Raw genomic sequence first — 17,789 nt, 5'->3', positions numbered from 1 at the left:
AGCCTTTGCTCGCGGGGAGACTGGGGCGCGGCACTCTGGAGAGCAGAGCTGAGGGTCCGTGGGCAGGGTGCAGGGGAGCCCAGTGGGTGAGGCGCTCTACCGGAAACACAGGGTTCAACAGAGCTCACCACTGAATCTTGATGCCTCCACCTTTCTTTCCCAGCCTGACTCTCAGGAGGCTGGAATCTGGGTATGTGCCAGCGTCCTCAGGGGATCTGACCAGCCTGAGAGAAAGTCCTGCAACTCAGGGCACCAGAGGCTCCCCAGGGAAAGGGCAGAGCTGGATCGGTCTCCAGTGAAGACCATGCCCGACAAGCCCGCCTGTATACAGCGTTTCTGTGTCCTGTTCTTAAAGATGCACGAAGCGCCAGAGATCACCAGACTGTGAGGAAAGCATCTGCGTGGAAATTGGAGACCAAGGCAGACTTACAAAGAAAAGAAACTTGGAGAAGTCTGTGCAGGAATAAGTCATGAAAAACAAAATGATCAGGTGCCTGGGTGGCTCAGTTGGTGAAGCATCTGCTTTCAGCTCAGGTCGTGATCCCAGGGTCCTGGGATTGAGTCCTGCATGGGGCTCCCTGCTCAGGGGGGAGCCTGCTTCTCCCTCTCCCTCTCCCTCTGCTTGTGCTCTCTCTTTCTCTCTCTCACAAAAATAAATAAATAAATAAATAATCTTTTTAAAAAACCAAAATTATCATTATACTATTTAGGCTATAACAATCCTTATCTGTTAAAAATACATAATAAAATATTTGTGATGTGTATCTATATATACATATTTTCTCGAAGTAGGGATGTGAATGAAATAAGATTACAAAAATGTTGGTAATTGTTGAGGCTGGATGACAGGTATAGAAGGATTCATTCCATTATATTCTCTACTTTTATGAGGCTTGGAAAACTTCTGTTACAAAAAATAAAAAGAAGAAACTAGAATGAAAATTACCCCTAAAAACCTCAGAGAGATGAAAAAATGATATCGCATCCACAGGATGAGTACAATGCTGTAAAAAGGAACACTCATGCGGAGGACAAAAGAGAATTCTTGGCAATTTAAAAGTATGAGTGCAGAGATGAGAACTTGACGTAACAGCAGGAAGATAAAGGTGAGAAGCTCTCCCAGACAGCAGGGTGAAAAGATGAGGAAAGAGTAGAGGAGAACGAAAAAAATAGGGTGTGAGCGGGAAAGTACATGTGGTCCAACATTCACACAATAGGAGTTCCAGAAGGAGCACAGAGAATCAAAGGGAGGAAACCATCCAGGAAATAATTAAGGAAGATTTCCCAGAAATGAAGGATGACAGGAGTTTCCAGATTGAGGAAACCCACCAAATATCCAGACTCCTGTGATCCTGAAGTTTCAGAACTCTGGGGAACAAGAAGATGACCCTACAAGCCTCCAGAGGGTAAAAAGGACATTTTGTTCCAAGTATTAAGAATTGGAATGGCACTGGATTTCTCACTAGCAACTCCAGGAACTAAAAGGCAAAGAATTTAAAATTTTAAGAGAAAATGATTTCAGATTTAAATTCTGTCTCTGGCTGATTATGAGTTAAATGATGGGTAGAAGGAAGTCATGTTGAGTCATGCCAGGCCACAAACACTCTTTCTTGGAAATCTACTGGAGGGCTTTTTTTTTCCTTGTTGTTTTGTTTTGTTTTAAAGATTCTATTTATTTATTTGAGAGAGAGAGAGAGAGCACATGGGCAGACGGAGAGGGAGAAGCAGACTCCCCGCTGAGCAGGGAGCCCAATGCCACACGGGGCTCAATTCCACAACCCTGAAATCATGACCTGAGCTGAAGTCAGACGCTTCACCGACTGAGCCCCCCAGGTGCCCATGGAGGGCTTGCTTCCAAATGTATTGAGAGGACACCTACCCCACTCCAAGAGGTAGGGATGGGATAAGCAATACATACAGAGAGAACCAGACTAACGAAAAAGTAAGACATTTATTAACTCCCAGGAGAAAAATATTTTTCATTTTGTTATTTCATAGCATATTAAGTGGTTCAACTCTGACTGAGCTATTATAACTGGGAAAACACTAAACACTGAATATTGCTCTCAACAAAATTATAACAAAGCACAGTGTGAATGAGGAGGAAACGTGTATGGGGTGCGCAGGGTTTGGGAAGAAGTGAAAGAGAACCATATCCTAATCCTTCATGGTAGGATGTCATCAGATAATACCTAATACTAAAAACCCAGAACAAAACAAGCATGAAATAACATGGTTATGCCAAAGAGATTAGCTAAAGTGGCTGGAAGAAGCCATCTCTAGGGAGCGAGAAATACGGTGAGTCGGGGAGGGGAAGACAATGTTATTTCATAACAAGCCCTTTAGAACCGACTTATTAAACTGTGCATGGATAACACTGATTTTTTAAAAATCTTAATATTAAGCAAAAAAAAAAACCCGGAAACATCTTGAAAAGGATGCTCTCTATGCCTACAGCTCTCCTTAAAATGTAGCTAGAAAGCAAGAGTAATGTTTTTTACATTACATAAAATAATCTTGCAAAAGAAAATTAAAGGCAATCCAATAACATAAAAAGAACCATTAAAAAAACAATGATGAAATATACTCTCACCCTCTCCCCAAAGGGGTTACTCATGTTAAGAGTGGCTACTAACTGGATCTGCGAACTCCTTCCGCTGTGTTCTGTCAGCTCTTGCTAAGTCATGACTCATTTGTGGTGAGGTGGGGAGTAAATGAAGTCACAATGTATCTAGGGAGGGACCGATAGGTTGAAAATATATTCATTGATGATTATGGTAAGAACCACCCTAAGAGCTCAGAATAAAAACAAAGTCAACAAGACAAAATATGATGTTTTGACATCTGAATTTCTGGAACAGGCTTGTGACTTCAAAATGTGCCTCTCCGTTCTTTCTTTTTAATTCTTGTTTTATTTTACTTTTTAATCTCTATGCCCAACACGGAGCTTGAACTCATGACCCCAAGATCAAGTCGCATGGTCTACCGTTCCACCGACTGAGCCAGCCAGGTGCCCCAAAATGTGCCTTTTTCTGAACAGACTTCTTTAGGTCCTTTTATGGAGGACCCTGATCCTTATTATATATCTATCATTTCATGAGCAATAAAAGTACTGCTTCTCAAATCTGTAGTCATAATTAGGGAAGAGGTCTAATCCAATATCAAAGCTTCAGGAAGGTATTAAATGTCTTCTCTGGCTTTCCCCTGTGGCTTAAAATACTTATAGACTGACTCAGTTATTGATAATTTTCCACACCAATTTTAAAACCCCAGCCTGGTCTCCGCTAGCCACCTTAGACACGTCTGGATCGTGTTCTCTATGCCGACCCCCAACCCCGAGGTTTGTGAGTTAGTGACTACGGATTGTGTGTTGTTTGTGAAACAGCAATCAACACAACAAAGGTGCCTTTAGGCAATGAGGAGGGCTTCCTGAGTTCTTCACACTTGCTCCCTCCGGTTGTGCACGGGAGGCCTCAGGGACTACACCTGCTGAGGGGGCCCAGTCCAGGCCCCACCTGCCTCGGCCTGTTGGACTGTGGGTTTGTTTTCACCTGGGCTGCAGGATACGGGTTCAGAGGGCTGGTGGCCGACAGCTGTCTGCTGAAACCCTGATGCGCTTCGGGGCCGGGAGAGAGCGTGAGCGGGCTGACGGGAGGCTGCCTCCGCCGGGAGGGGCCGCTCAGGGCTGTGGTGGAGAGAGACGGGTTGCTGAGGGAGAAGAGCCGGAGGGAAGGGTGAAGGGCAGAGGCGCTGGGGGCGGACGACTGCGGGTGGCTGTTCAAGGAGGAGGACAGGGCGGCCTTATTGAGCGTGGCCTGGATGGAGGGGTTGCTCCGAGAACTCTGGAGACCTACAAGACAACAAATGCACACGTTACTTGCCGTAACTCCAGGCCAAATCTTTTGTTTTCCAAAGATTAAAGAAGACTTAACTTGCTCCTATCTGTATCTGATGATGACTCTGCAGTGGGGGCAGCTCCTGGGCGGCTCCCCTCCTGCGCATGTTACCGGAGGCACCAAAGACGGGGAGGGGAAGCACTCGCACCCAGGGCTGCTGGCAGCAGGGTGGCAGTGAGTCTGACGCACGAGGATGCATGTGCACGTGTGTGCACAGCCGCTGGGCCGCACGACCAGGAGAGCAGAGGCCACGGCTCAGCCCTCACCTGGCAAAAAGACCCCAGGGCTGTGCACACGTTCTGTTCAGAGCCCCCCGAATGCCTCTGTCCCGGCACCGCGCCCGAATCCTCTGCTGCCTTCAGAGAACAACTGAGAGTCCCGGCTCGGGGGACCCTGTAAATACCCTGAATGCCCCAGAGAGTCATAGGAAGGGACACCCCCCACCCCATGCCTCCTGCTTTCTGTTTTTCTGGCTCTCGAGAAATTGTTCATTACAGTCTATTCCAATTCACGGAAAGTGATGGTTTTGCGGGTGCTCTGTTTTATTTGGGGGGAGGGGTTGTGAATGTTAGCACGAGCCGGAGTTTCGGAAAGGCATTTCCATGACACAGGGCGCTAGGGCACAAGCTCCGTGAGGCCAGGGACTGTGTCCTGTGTCCTGTCAGCGCCTTGGCACGGGCCCGGCACAGAGTGGCTTTGCTCCGTGACTTAATGATGCTTCCGTTATCTCAGAAGGCAGTGCCTGGGTTTCAAAGCTCAGCCCGTCACGCTGGTACCAGCAGCTGGGGTGAGTACAACTGTGTGTTCCTTTATGTTCATAAAAAAACTAAGTATTCGATAAAAGTTACTGCAATAGAGCAAGGACAAAATCCAGCATTTTTTGCTGGCAAATGATTTTTTTAAACATGGAAGATGTCTCTGATAAAACCCTATGCAGCTCTCCATGGTGCGACCCTCTATGGATCCCGTTCGCTCAAGTCAGACTCAGAGCTAAAGATGTGAGCTTCGGTTAAGAAACAAAGCCACTCATTCAGAAGGAAAGCTCAAATATGTTTGTATGACTTTGTATACCATGCGTTTTAAGGAGTGCCTAGAAACTATAAAACCTTGATACAAATTCTGGACAAAATGATGTCTTTTTGAGGAAAATAACACATAGCGATAAACACAGGATTTTCAGCTGAAGTGAAGTGTCAAAGGCCACCCTGGAGAATGGCGGCTTCCCCAAGACCCAAGGGAGCTAAGTGCCAATGCTGGGTTACTTATGTGACCTTGGATGTCCTTGTTCACACAGAAATCACCAGGACACTTGGTAGAGCAGCAGGATAATAAAATGACCTAAATAAGTAGGTAGAAGTTATCTCTAAAATCAATTCTTCAAACTTAAAATTATGTGGGACAATGGCAGCACCACTGCAAGCTTTAGAGAACCCTCCAGATGATAGCTCTAAAGGGGACCTCTCTCATGTGAGTGGTGGATTCTGATTTGCGTGGACAACTCCTGTTGAATCCAGAGTGGAAACCAGCAGGCACTTCCCCCACTGACGGGCCATCACTGGGGACCCCTTCCCAAGGAGACAGTCTACACCACAGCTCTTTGGACCAGCACAGGTGGGGGCTGGACCGCAGCACTGGGAGTAAGAGATCAACACCTGCCTCAGACATTGACAAAAAAGTCTGTCGAGGTTCAAGTAAACGTAGTCATGTTTCCACATGGGGTCTGAGCTGCGGGTGCTCAAACTTGGCACAGTGACACCCAGGTCACATTGTGGGCAGCATTTCATACAGCCACATGCTGACCTTTAAGCGCTTCTGAAAATTTGAACCAATAATTTTGAACTGTGGTAGATTTCTTTTTAATATACGTATCTATGGAGCATAAAATATTTTCATCATATCCAGTATAAATGTTCTAAAATTCAAGATATTCTCTTCTGAAATCCAGTGGGAAATCAGAGGGTTCTAGAGAGACAGCTGTAATGATAAACCATCATCATATGTTGATAAGAGCCACTAACATTGTTCAGTGAACACAGAATGGAATGGACACTTTTTTCTTGACTCTTGCATCTTACTCTCCAAGTCCCAGGACACCTGGGCTGGTGAAGACAATAAAGAAGGAGGTCTAGCAGAGCGTTCCAGAGCTCATCGAAGGCAGCAGAAACAGACCACCAAAGTGAAATGTCAGCAGGGTCAAGAGCTCTAAGAACAGGTATGTAGCTATCTCTAACTCAGATGCAATCATTCTCATTCAACGATTCACTGGGGACCACCTATGACTAAGCCACGAGCGTACATAGGTGGGCACATCATCACCGAGTGGGGGACACTTACCAGAAGAGCTTCTTATGCCCAGGTGAGTCATAGCAGCCGGCAGGTTGCCCACACTATTCCCCACACTCATACTACCAAAGACGTGGTCACCGGTGTCCAGTGAGGCTGGCACGGGCGCAGAGTAGTGGAGGTTGGTTAGATCGGGCAATGACCCCCCGGTGTTCAGGGTCCCCAGAAAGGGTGAGAGGCCTATGTTTTGACCGTTGTGTGGAAAAGCACTGAAAAAAAGAAAGAGAAAGTGTTACTTTCTAAAGTGTATTTGGTTGTTGGGGTATAGAGCAGACTCGCCAAGGCAGTGGGTATCAAACATCCAAGTCCTTACGTAGGCTTGGACTCTCCCTCGTTCTGAGAGCTTGCATCCTTGGCTTACCCTCTCTGAAGGGCAACCGCCTTAGCTGTTAAATCAGACTAAGGATGTCATCTACGCCTTCTGTGCAGAAATATTTTCCAAGACCAGTCAGACGATGGGTATAAAAATTTTTTGAAAACTACATAAATTTACCCTATATTTGGGAGGCATGGCTTTATATTCATATGCTTTTTGCTACGTTTGAAAAGTATCTTCCCACAAAAAAAAAAAAAGTCTCTCTGCATTGAGCAGATACCTTCCAAGATATATTTAGTTACAGCTTTCATCAATTTTAAAGTGAGAAAAGGATGTTAGCATTCACTTATCCGCTGTGTGCCGGGCACTGGGCTGAGTGCTGGCGGTACAAAGACCAAGGAGCCGAGCGTGTGGGTTCGCAGTCAGGCCCAGCCCTGACATCTGTAGGCCTGGAGCAGGAGTGCGCGTGGAGGCCCACATACCATCTGTTCAAACGTCTAAGTTATGAACCAAATTAACAAACCCTTTTATGAACCATGTTCTGTGTTTCTGTCCTGACAACTATACCTCCATAAGAGCCTGGAAGGCCAGATTCAAATTTGGACTAATCCGGCTCCTGGAAGTTCTGCACTGGGACACATGGAAGGTGGCCACGGTCCTCAGTCTGCCACCATCTCTTCCCACCCCAGCCTGCTCCTCACCACAGGGCCCCCGTGTAGCTACCCCAGCCTACAGGCCAAGCCCTGGCCACACTCCACATTCCCCTGCAACCCCTCAGGCAGGTGGTGTGTTCTTCGACGGCCCCCGGGACTCCAGACTCCATGGGAGTGGGGTCTCTATAAAGTGTGGGGCTCTGGGTGGGGCCGCCTAGCCCAGGTCTGGGGGCACGGCTCTTGCAGTTCACGGGCAGGCAGGAGAGACAGAGCGGTGGTAAAGCAAGCACTTGCAATGTGGAAGGAGGCATGCGGGGCCAGGGCTGATGGTGGGATGACCATTAGGGACAAGAGATGGTGGGAACACAGAAGCATGAGTTGTCAATGTCAGGATGGGCTGGGAAGGAACACTTTACCAAGCACGTTCCCTCATGCCTCAGGGAAGCTGCCTGGAGTGGCCAGGGTGTCAGGGCTGAGCCAGGAAGGGGCGGGTAGCAGCAGATGAGGTAGGTGGGGAGCGAAGTGAACAAGGGTAAGACGACGTGCTGTTCTGAAGAGTGCGGATCAGGGACTGTGGGAGGTAGGGAGCCCTGTTTAAGCTGCAGAATGACACTTCAAAAATGCCACTGTGGTCATGGTGTGGAAGACGGCGTAAGGGAGCAGAGAGTGAGGCAGCGATGGCCCAGGTCTGACCCAGGGAGAGAGCAGTGAGGCTGACGAGGAGGAGAACAGCTGGAGGAAGCTGGCTGGAGCAGGGGGAGGGTACCGGATTCCGCCGAGGACGCTGCTGTCCACACGGCACCTCCCAGGGACCAACCACAGGCATCAGGGCCTCAAGAGACTCAGACAAGGCAGAGAGGCAGCCACATGACACAAGTCTGTAGTGCTGGGACAGAGCCTGGTGGCCTGAGGTGTGGAGGGGCTAACCAGCTGGCTGAAGGGCCCCCCTGAGGGTCCCCTGTGCTGAGTTCGAAGACCCAGAGGGTCTACGTGGGAAAAGCACTTCAGGCAGAGTTCACGGCATGGGCAAAGCAGGGAAGTGTGAAACCACACAGCAGGGCTGAGGAATTGAGATACAGCAGGAAATATGGCGGGAAGGTGGGACTGGACAGGTAGGCAGAGAGTGCACGAGGATCAGACTGACAAGAAGCCAGTGGAAGGCTGGAAGGGGGGAAAGACGTAATCCTTCCGAGGACACCGTGGCTAATAGATGGGGGAGGGAAGACTGGCATAAGGAGCAGAGCCTGCAGAGCCTGGGGACAGAGACGTGCGTGGTGGCTGGTGCTGCTCGGTAGTGAAAGGAGACACGTTGAGAGGGTGGGGGTGGGGTCGAGACACTGAAGGCGGTGCTGGAGAAGGACTCCTGACTTCCCGGCTTGGGCCCCCTGGCCTAGGGACACTGAAGTGCATGAGCCAACGCGGATGCGGGTGGGCGCTATGCGGACGATAAGGAGTCCTGTCTCAGACACTGAGTTTCCACAGTACAAGAGGATGCGGAATAGGGACGTCTCTTAAGGACAGTTCCCTTGGAGCAGTGTGGGTGGAGGCCAAGCCCCAGTGGGCTGTGGAGTGAACAAGCAGTAAGGAAAGACTCAAGAGTAAATACTCTTTCAAGTGTGGCTAAGAATTCTGGAAACGAGCAGGAAGGAAGTAACTAAGAGTAACTAAAAGGGAATGCAGGGCTAAGGAAGGACTTTTTCTAAGCAGACTTCTTAATAAGTACATTTAAAGATTTTATTTATTTATTTGCCAGAGAGAGAAAGAGAGTGTGTGTGTGCACAAGTAGGGGGAGTGGTAGGCAGAGGGAGAAGCAGGCTCCCTGCTCAGCAAGGAGCCCGATGCGGGGCTCGATCCTAGGACCCCAGGATCGCAACCCGAGCCAAAGGCAGACTCTTAACTGACTTGAGCCACCCAGGCGTCCCTCCTTAACAAGTACATTTAAACGCCGTGAGAAAACCTAGTAGAGAAGGCAAGGCTGAATACCCACGGGAGGGAAGGACAGGCAGGAGGGAGAGGCCTCAGAATGGCCAATGCAGACAAGGGCCAGGGGGTGGGTAAGGCAGTCATCCTTGGCCAGGAGAACACCTGTGTCTCTGGGATGAGGAAGACTGAATGGCGAGGGGAATCAGGGGCAGGAGGGAAGCAGGGTCTTCCTTCCTGGTGGCCTCTCTTTTCCCGGTAGAGGTAGGGGGACTGGAAGAACTGTGCAGGCCTGGGGGGACATGGGGAAGAAGGAAAGGTGTCCAATTTGATGGATGAGGAAGAAAGATGTTGGTGGTAGAAAAACTGAGTATGGTACCTTGTCTTTCCGATTGGGTGGATGTAGGGGATCGGTTATACGGTTAAAGGTCAAGGACCAGGAAACTGAACTTGAGAACTCAGAGCTGCTCACATGACAGTGGACCCGCTGACTAATGGGCGGCAGGTGGGAATGAAGGCAGAGGGAGGAATCAGGTCATTGGTGACATTCAAAACAGTTTCTTTCCGGCTGAGAGAAACTTCCCAAATATACCTACAACCTGCCGGAGTCCTCTCTTGAATCTGATAGGAGGCAGGTAGTGCTATCCAGGGTTCAAAACCCTCCGACGATTCCAACCTTACTTCACGTCTGGTGCAAGCGACAGCAGCCTCCTTACTCTCCAGGCACGCTCCTGCCTCGGAGTCTCCATCCTTGCTGTTCCCTCTGCCTGGAGCCCTTTTCCCCTTCACTTCCTTCCACGTTCTGGTCACATAGCATCTTATCAAGAAAGCACTTGCCTGTCTTCCTGTGCTTTCTTTCTCTTCACTGTGCCTACCAACACACGACATCTTTGCTTAACTGTCCCTGCCTGTCTCTCTCCGCTACAGCATTAGCTCTAAAAGCAGGGATCTGACCTGCTTTGTTCATGGCCCTACCCAGTGCCCAGAATTAGGGGTCAATAAATACCTGAATGGGACTCTACCTCTAACATAAGAGCAAGAAAACAACACTCATTATACAAGAAACACCTGCTTTAAAGCTCTGGTGGGGGACGAGGGGGAAGAATATTCCAAAATATTGTGGCCCCATTTTGGAACGCTGGCCCTCAGAGCACCGATCACTCAACTGTCAGGGTTCTTGAGGAACATCTTCGCCCTCTCTGTGGGGACGCCCCGCACCCCTAGGTGTGCGCTCTTCCATCCGGGTATGCGTCCTGGAGGGCTTTTTGACTTCTGAAGAGAAGTCCCCATCTCAGCTCAGTGGACTCTTAATCACAGGAGTTTATGTTTAGCCAAAAAAGGGAAAGTAGGGAAGGCCCTGAACGCACTGCTGTCAAAGACCGCAGTTGCGGAAATAATATTTTTCAGGACGGCCTGAAGTAGATTTACTTCATCCACAGACTCTCTGAAGCGTGTGCTGGTCCTCAGGCAGATCGTGCCAGGGTCCCCTTTTCAAGCCATATTATTCTGGCCCCGGAAGGAGCTGCTGCTTCTGCGCTGGTTTTGGTTCAAGCGGCAGCGGAGCCCTGAGCGCGCCGTGGTACCCGGGCTCGGGCACGCAGCTCCCTCGGGCCCCCAGGGGTCTGTCCTCTCCGAACACCCATGGGAGAAAGTTCTTCCAGGCAGCCACGGCGCAGAAGCAGCAGCTCCTCCCCGAGCACCGCCGTGCAACCCCGAAACCGAGCCGCCTGAGCAGCGGGAGTGAGGCCCTTGGACGTGGGGCTGCATTAGCCCCTCGGCTCCTCATCCGGCCTTCGGGCCAGTCTCCTCACGCGCGTCTGCATTCCCGGGGCCACTGCCCGCTTCTGCAGGCCGCCGGCCACCTTCCAGGGAGCAGAGCCGTGCACGACTACGCGCGCTAAGTCGTGGCTTCACGAGCACTCTTTTTATATTTGCAAATCTTTTACTCACCTTCTGTGGATTTTTAAAAACCGCGGTAAAAGACACCTCATGGGATGTTCATCCCGCGTGAGTATACGGTTCGGCGGCAGGAGGTACGTTCGGGGACATGCTGTCAATCGGCGTCTGGCCGGGAAGCTTCCCTGACTAACGTGGCCACACGTGCGAGGCCGGGGGCTCCTCTGGGCCCCGCGGGCTCCTGCCTCTGCTTCCAGGGCCGGGCTGTGTGATCCCCGACGCTGGGCTGTGCTATTCTCATGCGTATTTAGGGCAGTTTTACTTGCTAGGGCCGTTATGTAATTTAATTACTTTAAACAAATGAAATATGAGTACCAAAGGGAGCTGTTTTTATGAACGTTCAGTTGACTTCCAAGTTACACATAACGAGTGAAGTTTTCAGAGTTTCAGGACAAAGTCATAAGACTTTCCTTTGGGAAAACCTTTGGAACAGTCCGTCTCTGAGCCTCGGACAGGAAGAACATTACTTACTTGCTGCCTCCAACGTCACAGGATCGAGGGCGCCCTGACAGGGACTGAATCTGGGGAGAGACACAGAAACCTGGGCTTACTCACTGTAAATCAAATTCAAGTTTTTAAAAAGTGTCTTTGTAGAAGTGTCTTGGGGCTCCGGTCAGCACAAGTGAGAGCCAGCGCGGGAAAGGAGCACCTCCAGACACAGCAGCCGTTTCCGTTCAGACTAGACTTCTCCTGGCACAAGGGAGGCATAACGTTACTGAGTTTTCTTAATTTCTGCCTTGTAATTTATCTTCTAGACAAATATTATTTCCTTCAAAAAGGCCAATATTTTATAGAGAGAGTTTTTAAATAAACATTACTTTTCCCATTGGCCTCAGAGGAAAAAAAACAGAAAAACAAAACAGGGTGAAGGAGGAAATTAATGTCAGAAGGAAATACGTATTTCAACTAGAACATAAGCTTCAGCGGGGCAGGGTGTTTTATTTTGTTCATTGTACCATCCCTGCAGCTAGAGCGCCTGGCGACAGGGCTTGATAAACAGATATTGGGAAAAACGAATGTACTCAACTCCTCTCCCAGAAATGATTTACGGAGTGCTGCAATTCCAAAGAAGTAGGGTGGGCACCTCTTTCCAGAGAGAGCAGTCCCTGGCACCTGGGGAAGAGTGGGTGCCATTGCACCCCTGCCGAAGATAGAGCTGTTCTTGGATAAAAGCCTCCAAAACCACCTTTGCCTCCCACGGCCATAGGGACAGTGTGGCTGTTTCTCCTCTGTTTAGTACGTTAATTTTTTTAAGTTTATTTATTGAAGTCATCTCTACACCCAACATGGGGCTCAAGCTGATGACCCCAAGATCAAAAGTCCCTTGTGCTCTTCCGACCGAGCCAGCCAGGTGCCCTGAAGTACATGCATTTAAAATTACATCTCCCCCTCCCCTCCCCAAATGATGAAACACCATATACATCTTGCTTTTACAAAAAAGCAAGTCCACCCTTAATGCTCATGATGCCTTCGATAGCTCTGGCAGAAGAAACTGGACTCCGACCAAGGAACACTGAACAGATGGGGAGAGTTAAGGCAGCACAAGCAGTTGCAACAGAGCATCACTAATGGCCGGAACAGATGACCTGTCTTCTTTCAAAGGAATCACAGCTTCCCTCCGGGAAGAAAGGCCAAGTCAAGTACCATGGGCTTTGCTCCTTCCACACTGGGTGAGGTTGAGAGAGAGAGCCGTGGTGGCAGTCGGCTAGTCCAGCCGTACATGCAAATACTCAGAGGCTCACAGAAATCATAAAACAGATGACTGACTTACTGACTCCCTAAGGACTTGGGTCAAATACCCTCCATTAAAAAAACAGGTATCTGGTGAACCAGCAACGCACAGAGGCTGGTGACGGGGAGAAGGTTTGGCCCTAAAACAGAAAAATCTGCCTATGACTGGTCACCAGGCTCCTGAGCTTTTAGGAACACGAATGAGGATTGAAGGTCGGATAGGTTTTTTTGAATGAGTAAATCCACACAAAAATTTTAAGTCAAGAGATCACTGTACTAATTCATCAGCACAACTGTGGTCAGTTTCATTTAAACCATAATTTCCTAACACATTCTTCCATCTCTGTCCCGACAGCCTCGCTTCCTTTTTTCTCAGCTCTTCGTATTTCCCCCACTGCAGGATTCTACAACGGCCTCACAAGAGTAAACATTCAGGGGTAACGAACACAGATTGCTCCCCTACCTCCTTGGTCTCCCACAGCTGTTTTGGCAGTGGCTTGGGAACGTTTAACAGATTCTCTTCTTTCAATGGGCCCGGGAAAGACACCACTAGGGGGAAAAAAGCATATTCACTGTGTTTAGAAGGCAGCCATACCACCCTCAGCCAAATTATCTTTGCAAAAAAAATGACTTCTATGACACATATGTATTGACCATGTACTAGAGCAGGGGCTGTGAGCATGTCTGTGGGGACCCCACAGAGGAGGAAGATATGGATTCGGCCCAGGACTGCAAGGAGTAGCGAGGGGCGGCCCGTGAGAAGCAAGGGTGCCGGGCTGCTGCGGTGTAGACAGGGAAGAGTCCATGTGGGCCTCTGCAGCCGGGCACCGAGCGAAGGCCTTTGGAGGCACAGAAAAAGGGCATTCCTGAGATGGAGAGATAAGAAAAAAAGGCCTAGAAGCGAGGAGGCGGTGGGCAACTATGGAGTCGAGCTGCTCTTCAGTGGAGCGTGGCCTAAGTAAAGGAGTGGCAGGCGTAAAGTTTAGAAGGTTGAGGCCAGATCGGCGGCCCGGAGAGCTTGGCAAGGACAGCATAGAAACCAATGGGATGGGGAGGGACCACAGTGGCCCAGGAGGGATCAAATGAGGAGAGTCAAGAGAAGAGGAAAGCCAGAGGGAAGACAGGGCGGCCGTGAGGCTGCTTCATGATGGGCTGGGAGCGGGGGATGGACAGGAACAGAGAACCTAGAGGGCCTGAGGCAGAGCCGCTGGACGGCCAGCTCTGCACCGAGGGACCATTCCAGGGTTTTCTGCGTTATCGTTCTAAGTCTGGCTAGGTGAAACGGGGATCACGCCATCTGATGTCAGGAAGGGGATGCGTCACAAGAGATACTGGTAGGTCTCGGTGATGGCCATGGCTGCCCCGTCTTAGCCCCACACAGGACAGTCCGCATACTCAAGGATAACAGACCCTGGAAAGAGGTCCTCTGAAACAGAGACCAAAGTTGCAGAGCAGATTCTGAGATGCAATGCTCTTTACTGGGCACCAGAAGACGACCGCCACGTCTGCTCAGATAGTCTGGGCTGCCCCAGCCCTCCCAGGTGTCTCTCCTAATCCCGGTCTTCAAGCCACTCTCTTTACTGGGCACCAGAAGACGGCCGCCACGTCTGCTCAGATAGTCTAGGCTGCCCCAGCCCTCCCAGGTGTCTCTCCTAACTCTGGTCTTCAAGCCACTCTCTTTACTGGGCACCAGGAAGACGGCCGCCACGTCTGCTCAGATAGTCTGGGCTGCCCCAGCCCTCCCAGGTGTCTCTCCTAACCCCGGTCTTCAAGCCACTCTCTTATGAAGAGCTTATTTGGTCAAGTTTAATTTCAGGTTATAAAGATTCAGAGAAAGAAAATAGTGCCTGGTGCCGAGTGAATAAAAGAACCATGTCACTCTCTCAGTTGTCAGGGGCTTTGAGTGTCATCTCGGCAGATCTCCAACATCAACGGCTTTATAAAACTCAGTATCTCCTGCAAGATCTCCAATTTCGTTTTGCGATCAATTTGCCTTTTCCTCACATTGTTTACGTACGTGTGTCAATTACTGACTTGCAAAACTTTCTAAGAAGAGACAGACAGCTGAGAAGGAAAGGGTCTTGGGATAACTAATGGTTTGAGTGACCGATTCATTCATATTTTCATGTGGTTACAACTTTTGCTTCCCTGCATAACCTTGTGACCACGGGACTGTGGGGACTTGGATGACAAGGAGCCTTTGTGATCTAAGTACACGGTTCCTCTCCTGTGCCCTTGATTATGGGTAGCCTGGATTTTATACAGCCTCTCAGAAAAGCAAACCGATCAGCTGCCATCGGCACGTGGGAAAGTCCTGAAAACAGAAGTATGAAGGAGGGTGAGAGGAGGCTGGAGACACCGGTCAGCGTCTCGCTCAGCGCCAGTAGGTGTAAGCAGTTCATACCTTCCCCGTGTACATCGTTCTCACCATCACAGAAACCTGGTGGGAAAGGAAAAAAAAACCTTTTATGTGGTGCTTTCAATTTTATTTATCCAAGAATTAGTGACTCTTTCTGATTTGAAATAGAATTGTGAAAATTCCAAGGTGATTTTGGTTCACCGATGTTCATCCAAGGTGCATTAGCGTTTCTACTAAAATTAAAATAGGTATGGCCTATTTAAATCTCAAGTTGGCTCCTTTCTACTTTCCCTTTAAAATGATCTCAGTCTTAATTTTTTTTAACTGCCTCTGTCCTGAAAGAACAATGTACAAAGTCTGAGAACCCCTATTCAAATCACAAAATAAAGAAATACAGATCAAAGCTCTTGCAGGTTGGTGGGAGGGCAGGTAACTCCAAAAGCCCACAGGACTGTTTCACACGTACCACGCATGTCTAGAGGGACAGACAGCAAGTCCCATGTTGTATGTTGTTATATATATTGCTTGCAAATAGTCAAGTTATTTTCAAAAGAAATTTATCTGCAGTCTCCGTCAATTTAAACAGTGTGTATGACAGCTATTCGCAAAGTTTTAAACATTTGACTTGGAATAAATTCTGGCTGAATCAAATATTTTTAATCCATAAAACATATTGCAGGTGACAAAGTATGGTATTTTCTGTTGCTCTAAGCTAAAACCCATGAATTATGCCAAGAATGTGATATGTGACCATCCTCCTTGGAGCCATCAAATACACTAATGAGTTTTCAGTATAAAATCAAGACAAGGTTTTAAGCTCTGAGCCTTTAAATATACTTAAATGCTTACTTAAAGTTTAGATAAGTTTTTGGAGCCGCGCAGTCTACCAGTTAACCTGACGAGCCTCCATAGCTTCAACACAATGTCTAACGATCACTCGTTCAACACGCATTCATCCAGCTCCTGCACTGAGGGAGTGCCAGGTGTGGCCAGCTGGGAGAGCGCAGGTGAGAAGTGGGAATGCGGAAGCCAATTCTCTAAAACAGGTAGAAGACAGACGATTCCGGTGAAGCCCCGGGGCAGGGGCAACACTGAGAATCCCCAGGAGCACCAACAGGTTGATAAATAAAGCACACTCATAAAGACAGAACTTCTCTCAGCCCTGGAAACAAAACTCAAGTTAGTAATTTAAGACTTCATTTTAGCGCACGAAAAGACTTGGGTAAGCCTGTTAGAATGCAGCTTCGTGGGACTAAGCCTCAAAGACTGATTCATCAGGTGTGAGAATGGGCCCAGGAATCTGTTTTTTTAATTTTATTTTATTTATTTCAGAGAGAGAGAAAAAGCACACGAGAGGGGGGAAGGTCAGAGGGAGAAGCAAGCTCCCTGCTGACTCGATCCCAGAACCCCGGGATCATGACCTGAGCGGAGGGCAGACGCTTAACTGACTGAGCCACCCAGGTGCTCCAGGAATTTAACAATCACCTCTGAGGACTGTCCACAGGCCATCCTTGGCCCACTTTCTGAGGGACCTGGACAAGGCTAGAGCTTAATCCTGATTTGACATATCTAAAGAAAGCAAGGTGAGGGCTGCCTGGCTGGCTCAGTGGGAAGACCATACCACTTTTGATCTTCTTATTTTGAGTTCAAGCACCATATTGGATGAAGAAATTACTTTAAAATCTTAAGGGGCGCCTGGGTGGCTCAGTCGGTTAAGCGTTTCACTCTTGATCTCGGTTCAGGTCTTGATCTCAAGGTCATGAGTTCAAGCCCCATGTTGGGCTCCATACCCAGCGTGGAGCCCACTTAATAAAAATAAATAAAATAAACTCTTAAAACAAACAAACAAACAAACAAAGCACGATGAGCAGAACGTCAGAAAACGAGATGCAGAGACGAACGGCAAATCTCTACAATCGGCACTGTCAGAAGGACGGGAGAGAAACTTCGGATTCATCGTTTGGCTTCCTTGGGGCCCTCATCTTGGGAAGGGGCTGGGAACTTGGCCACTCTGACCACTAAACAGTGATTATCCCATTACAAATAATAAACTAAGCTTCATTCAGCAATCTGCTGTGGTTTGTTGCAACATCTGTTCATTGCCAAGACCCCAAACACCCTGGGCTCCCTTAGTAAGGCCGACCTGGCCCCGGAACACGAGGACCCGGCGGAGGGCTACCTGAGAAAACTGGGTAGCAAGCAGACACCCCCCCGCCCCCGCTTTCCTGTTAGTGCCACCCCTCTCCCTCAGACGACACAGAAGGAGGGCTTCATGGAGGAGGTGGCACCTGAGCTAGGCCCTGAAGGATAATGACGAGGATGATAATAAGAGCCAGCATTACGGTTCATGTACTACGGGCGAGGTTCACAGCACTGTGAGGCTGTCTGTGTTGTCCTCACAGCAGCCCTAAGGCAGGTACCGTCAGCACCCCCAAGATCGCACCGCAAGCAAGGTCTCGGACTAGAACTCTGGCCTGTGTGCCTCCAGAAAGTCCAGCTGCTGTGGCTGGAGGGAATGTGGATGCTGGGGAGTGAGAATTAAGGGGATGCCCCAGTGCAAAGACGGAGGAGAGCGAAGGGGAGGCGAGACCGAGTGTGTCCCGCAGGGGCAAGAA

General features: G+C 49.1%; 1 protein-coding gene across 4 annotated transcripts in view; it reads right to left on the bottom strand.

Moving 5' to 3' along the window:
• CRTC3 (CREB regulated transcription coactivator 3) overlaps positions 1 to 17,789 on the bottom strand; it is an 87,832-nt gene that overhangs the window by 6,452 nt on the left and 63,591 nt on the right. For 3 of the 4 annotated variants that reach the window (XM_034667851.1, XM_011225693.3, XM_011225694.3), the window contains 5 exons: positions 15,220 to 15,255; positions 13,279 to 13,364; positions 11,556 to 11,605; positions 6,231 to 6,448; positions 3,552 to 3,850 (listed from right to left, as the gene is read on the bottom strand). In XM_034667851.1, the coding sequence (XP_034523742.1) occupies positions 3,552 to 3,850; positions 6,231 to 6,448; positions 11,556 to 11,605; positions 13,279 to 13,364; positions 15,220 to 15,255 (689 nt within the window). The remainder of the gene's footprint in view (positions 1 to 3,551; positions 3,851 to 6,230; positions 6,449 to 11,555; positions 11,606 to 13,278; positions 13,365 to 15,219; positions 15,256 to 17,789) is intronic. The other variant, XM_034667850.1, reaches the window with a different exon arrangement.

Source organism: Ailuropoda melanoleuca, chromosome 9 (genome assembly GCF_002007445.2).
Source record: "Ailuropoda melanoleuca isolate Jingjing chromosome 9, ASM200744v2, whole genome shotgun sequence".
Lineage (NCBI taxonomy): Eukaryota > Metazoa > Chordata > Mammalia > Carnivora > Ursidae > Ailuropoda > Ailuropoda melanoleuca.
The sequence above is the reverse complement of the archived record's forward strand: the minus strand, read 5'-3'. Positions and strand labels throughout refer to the sequence as shown.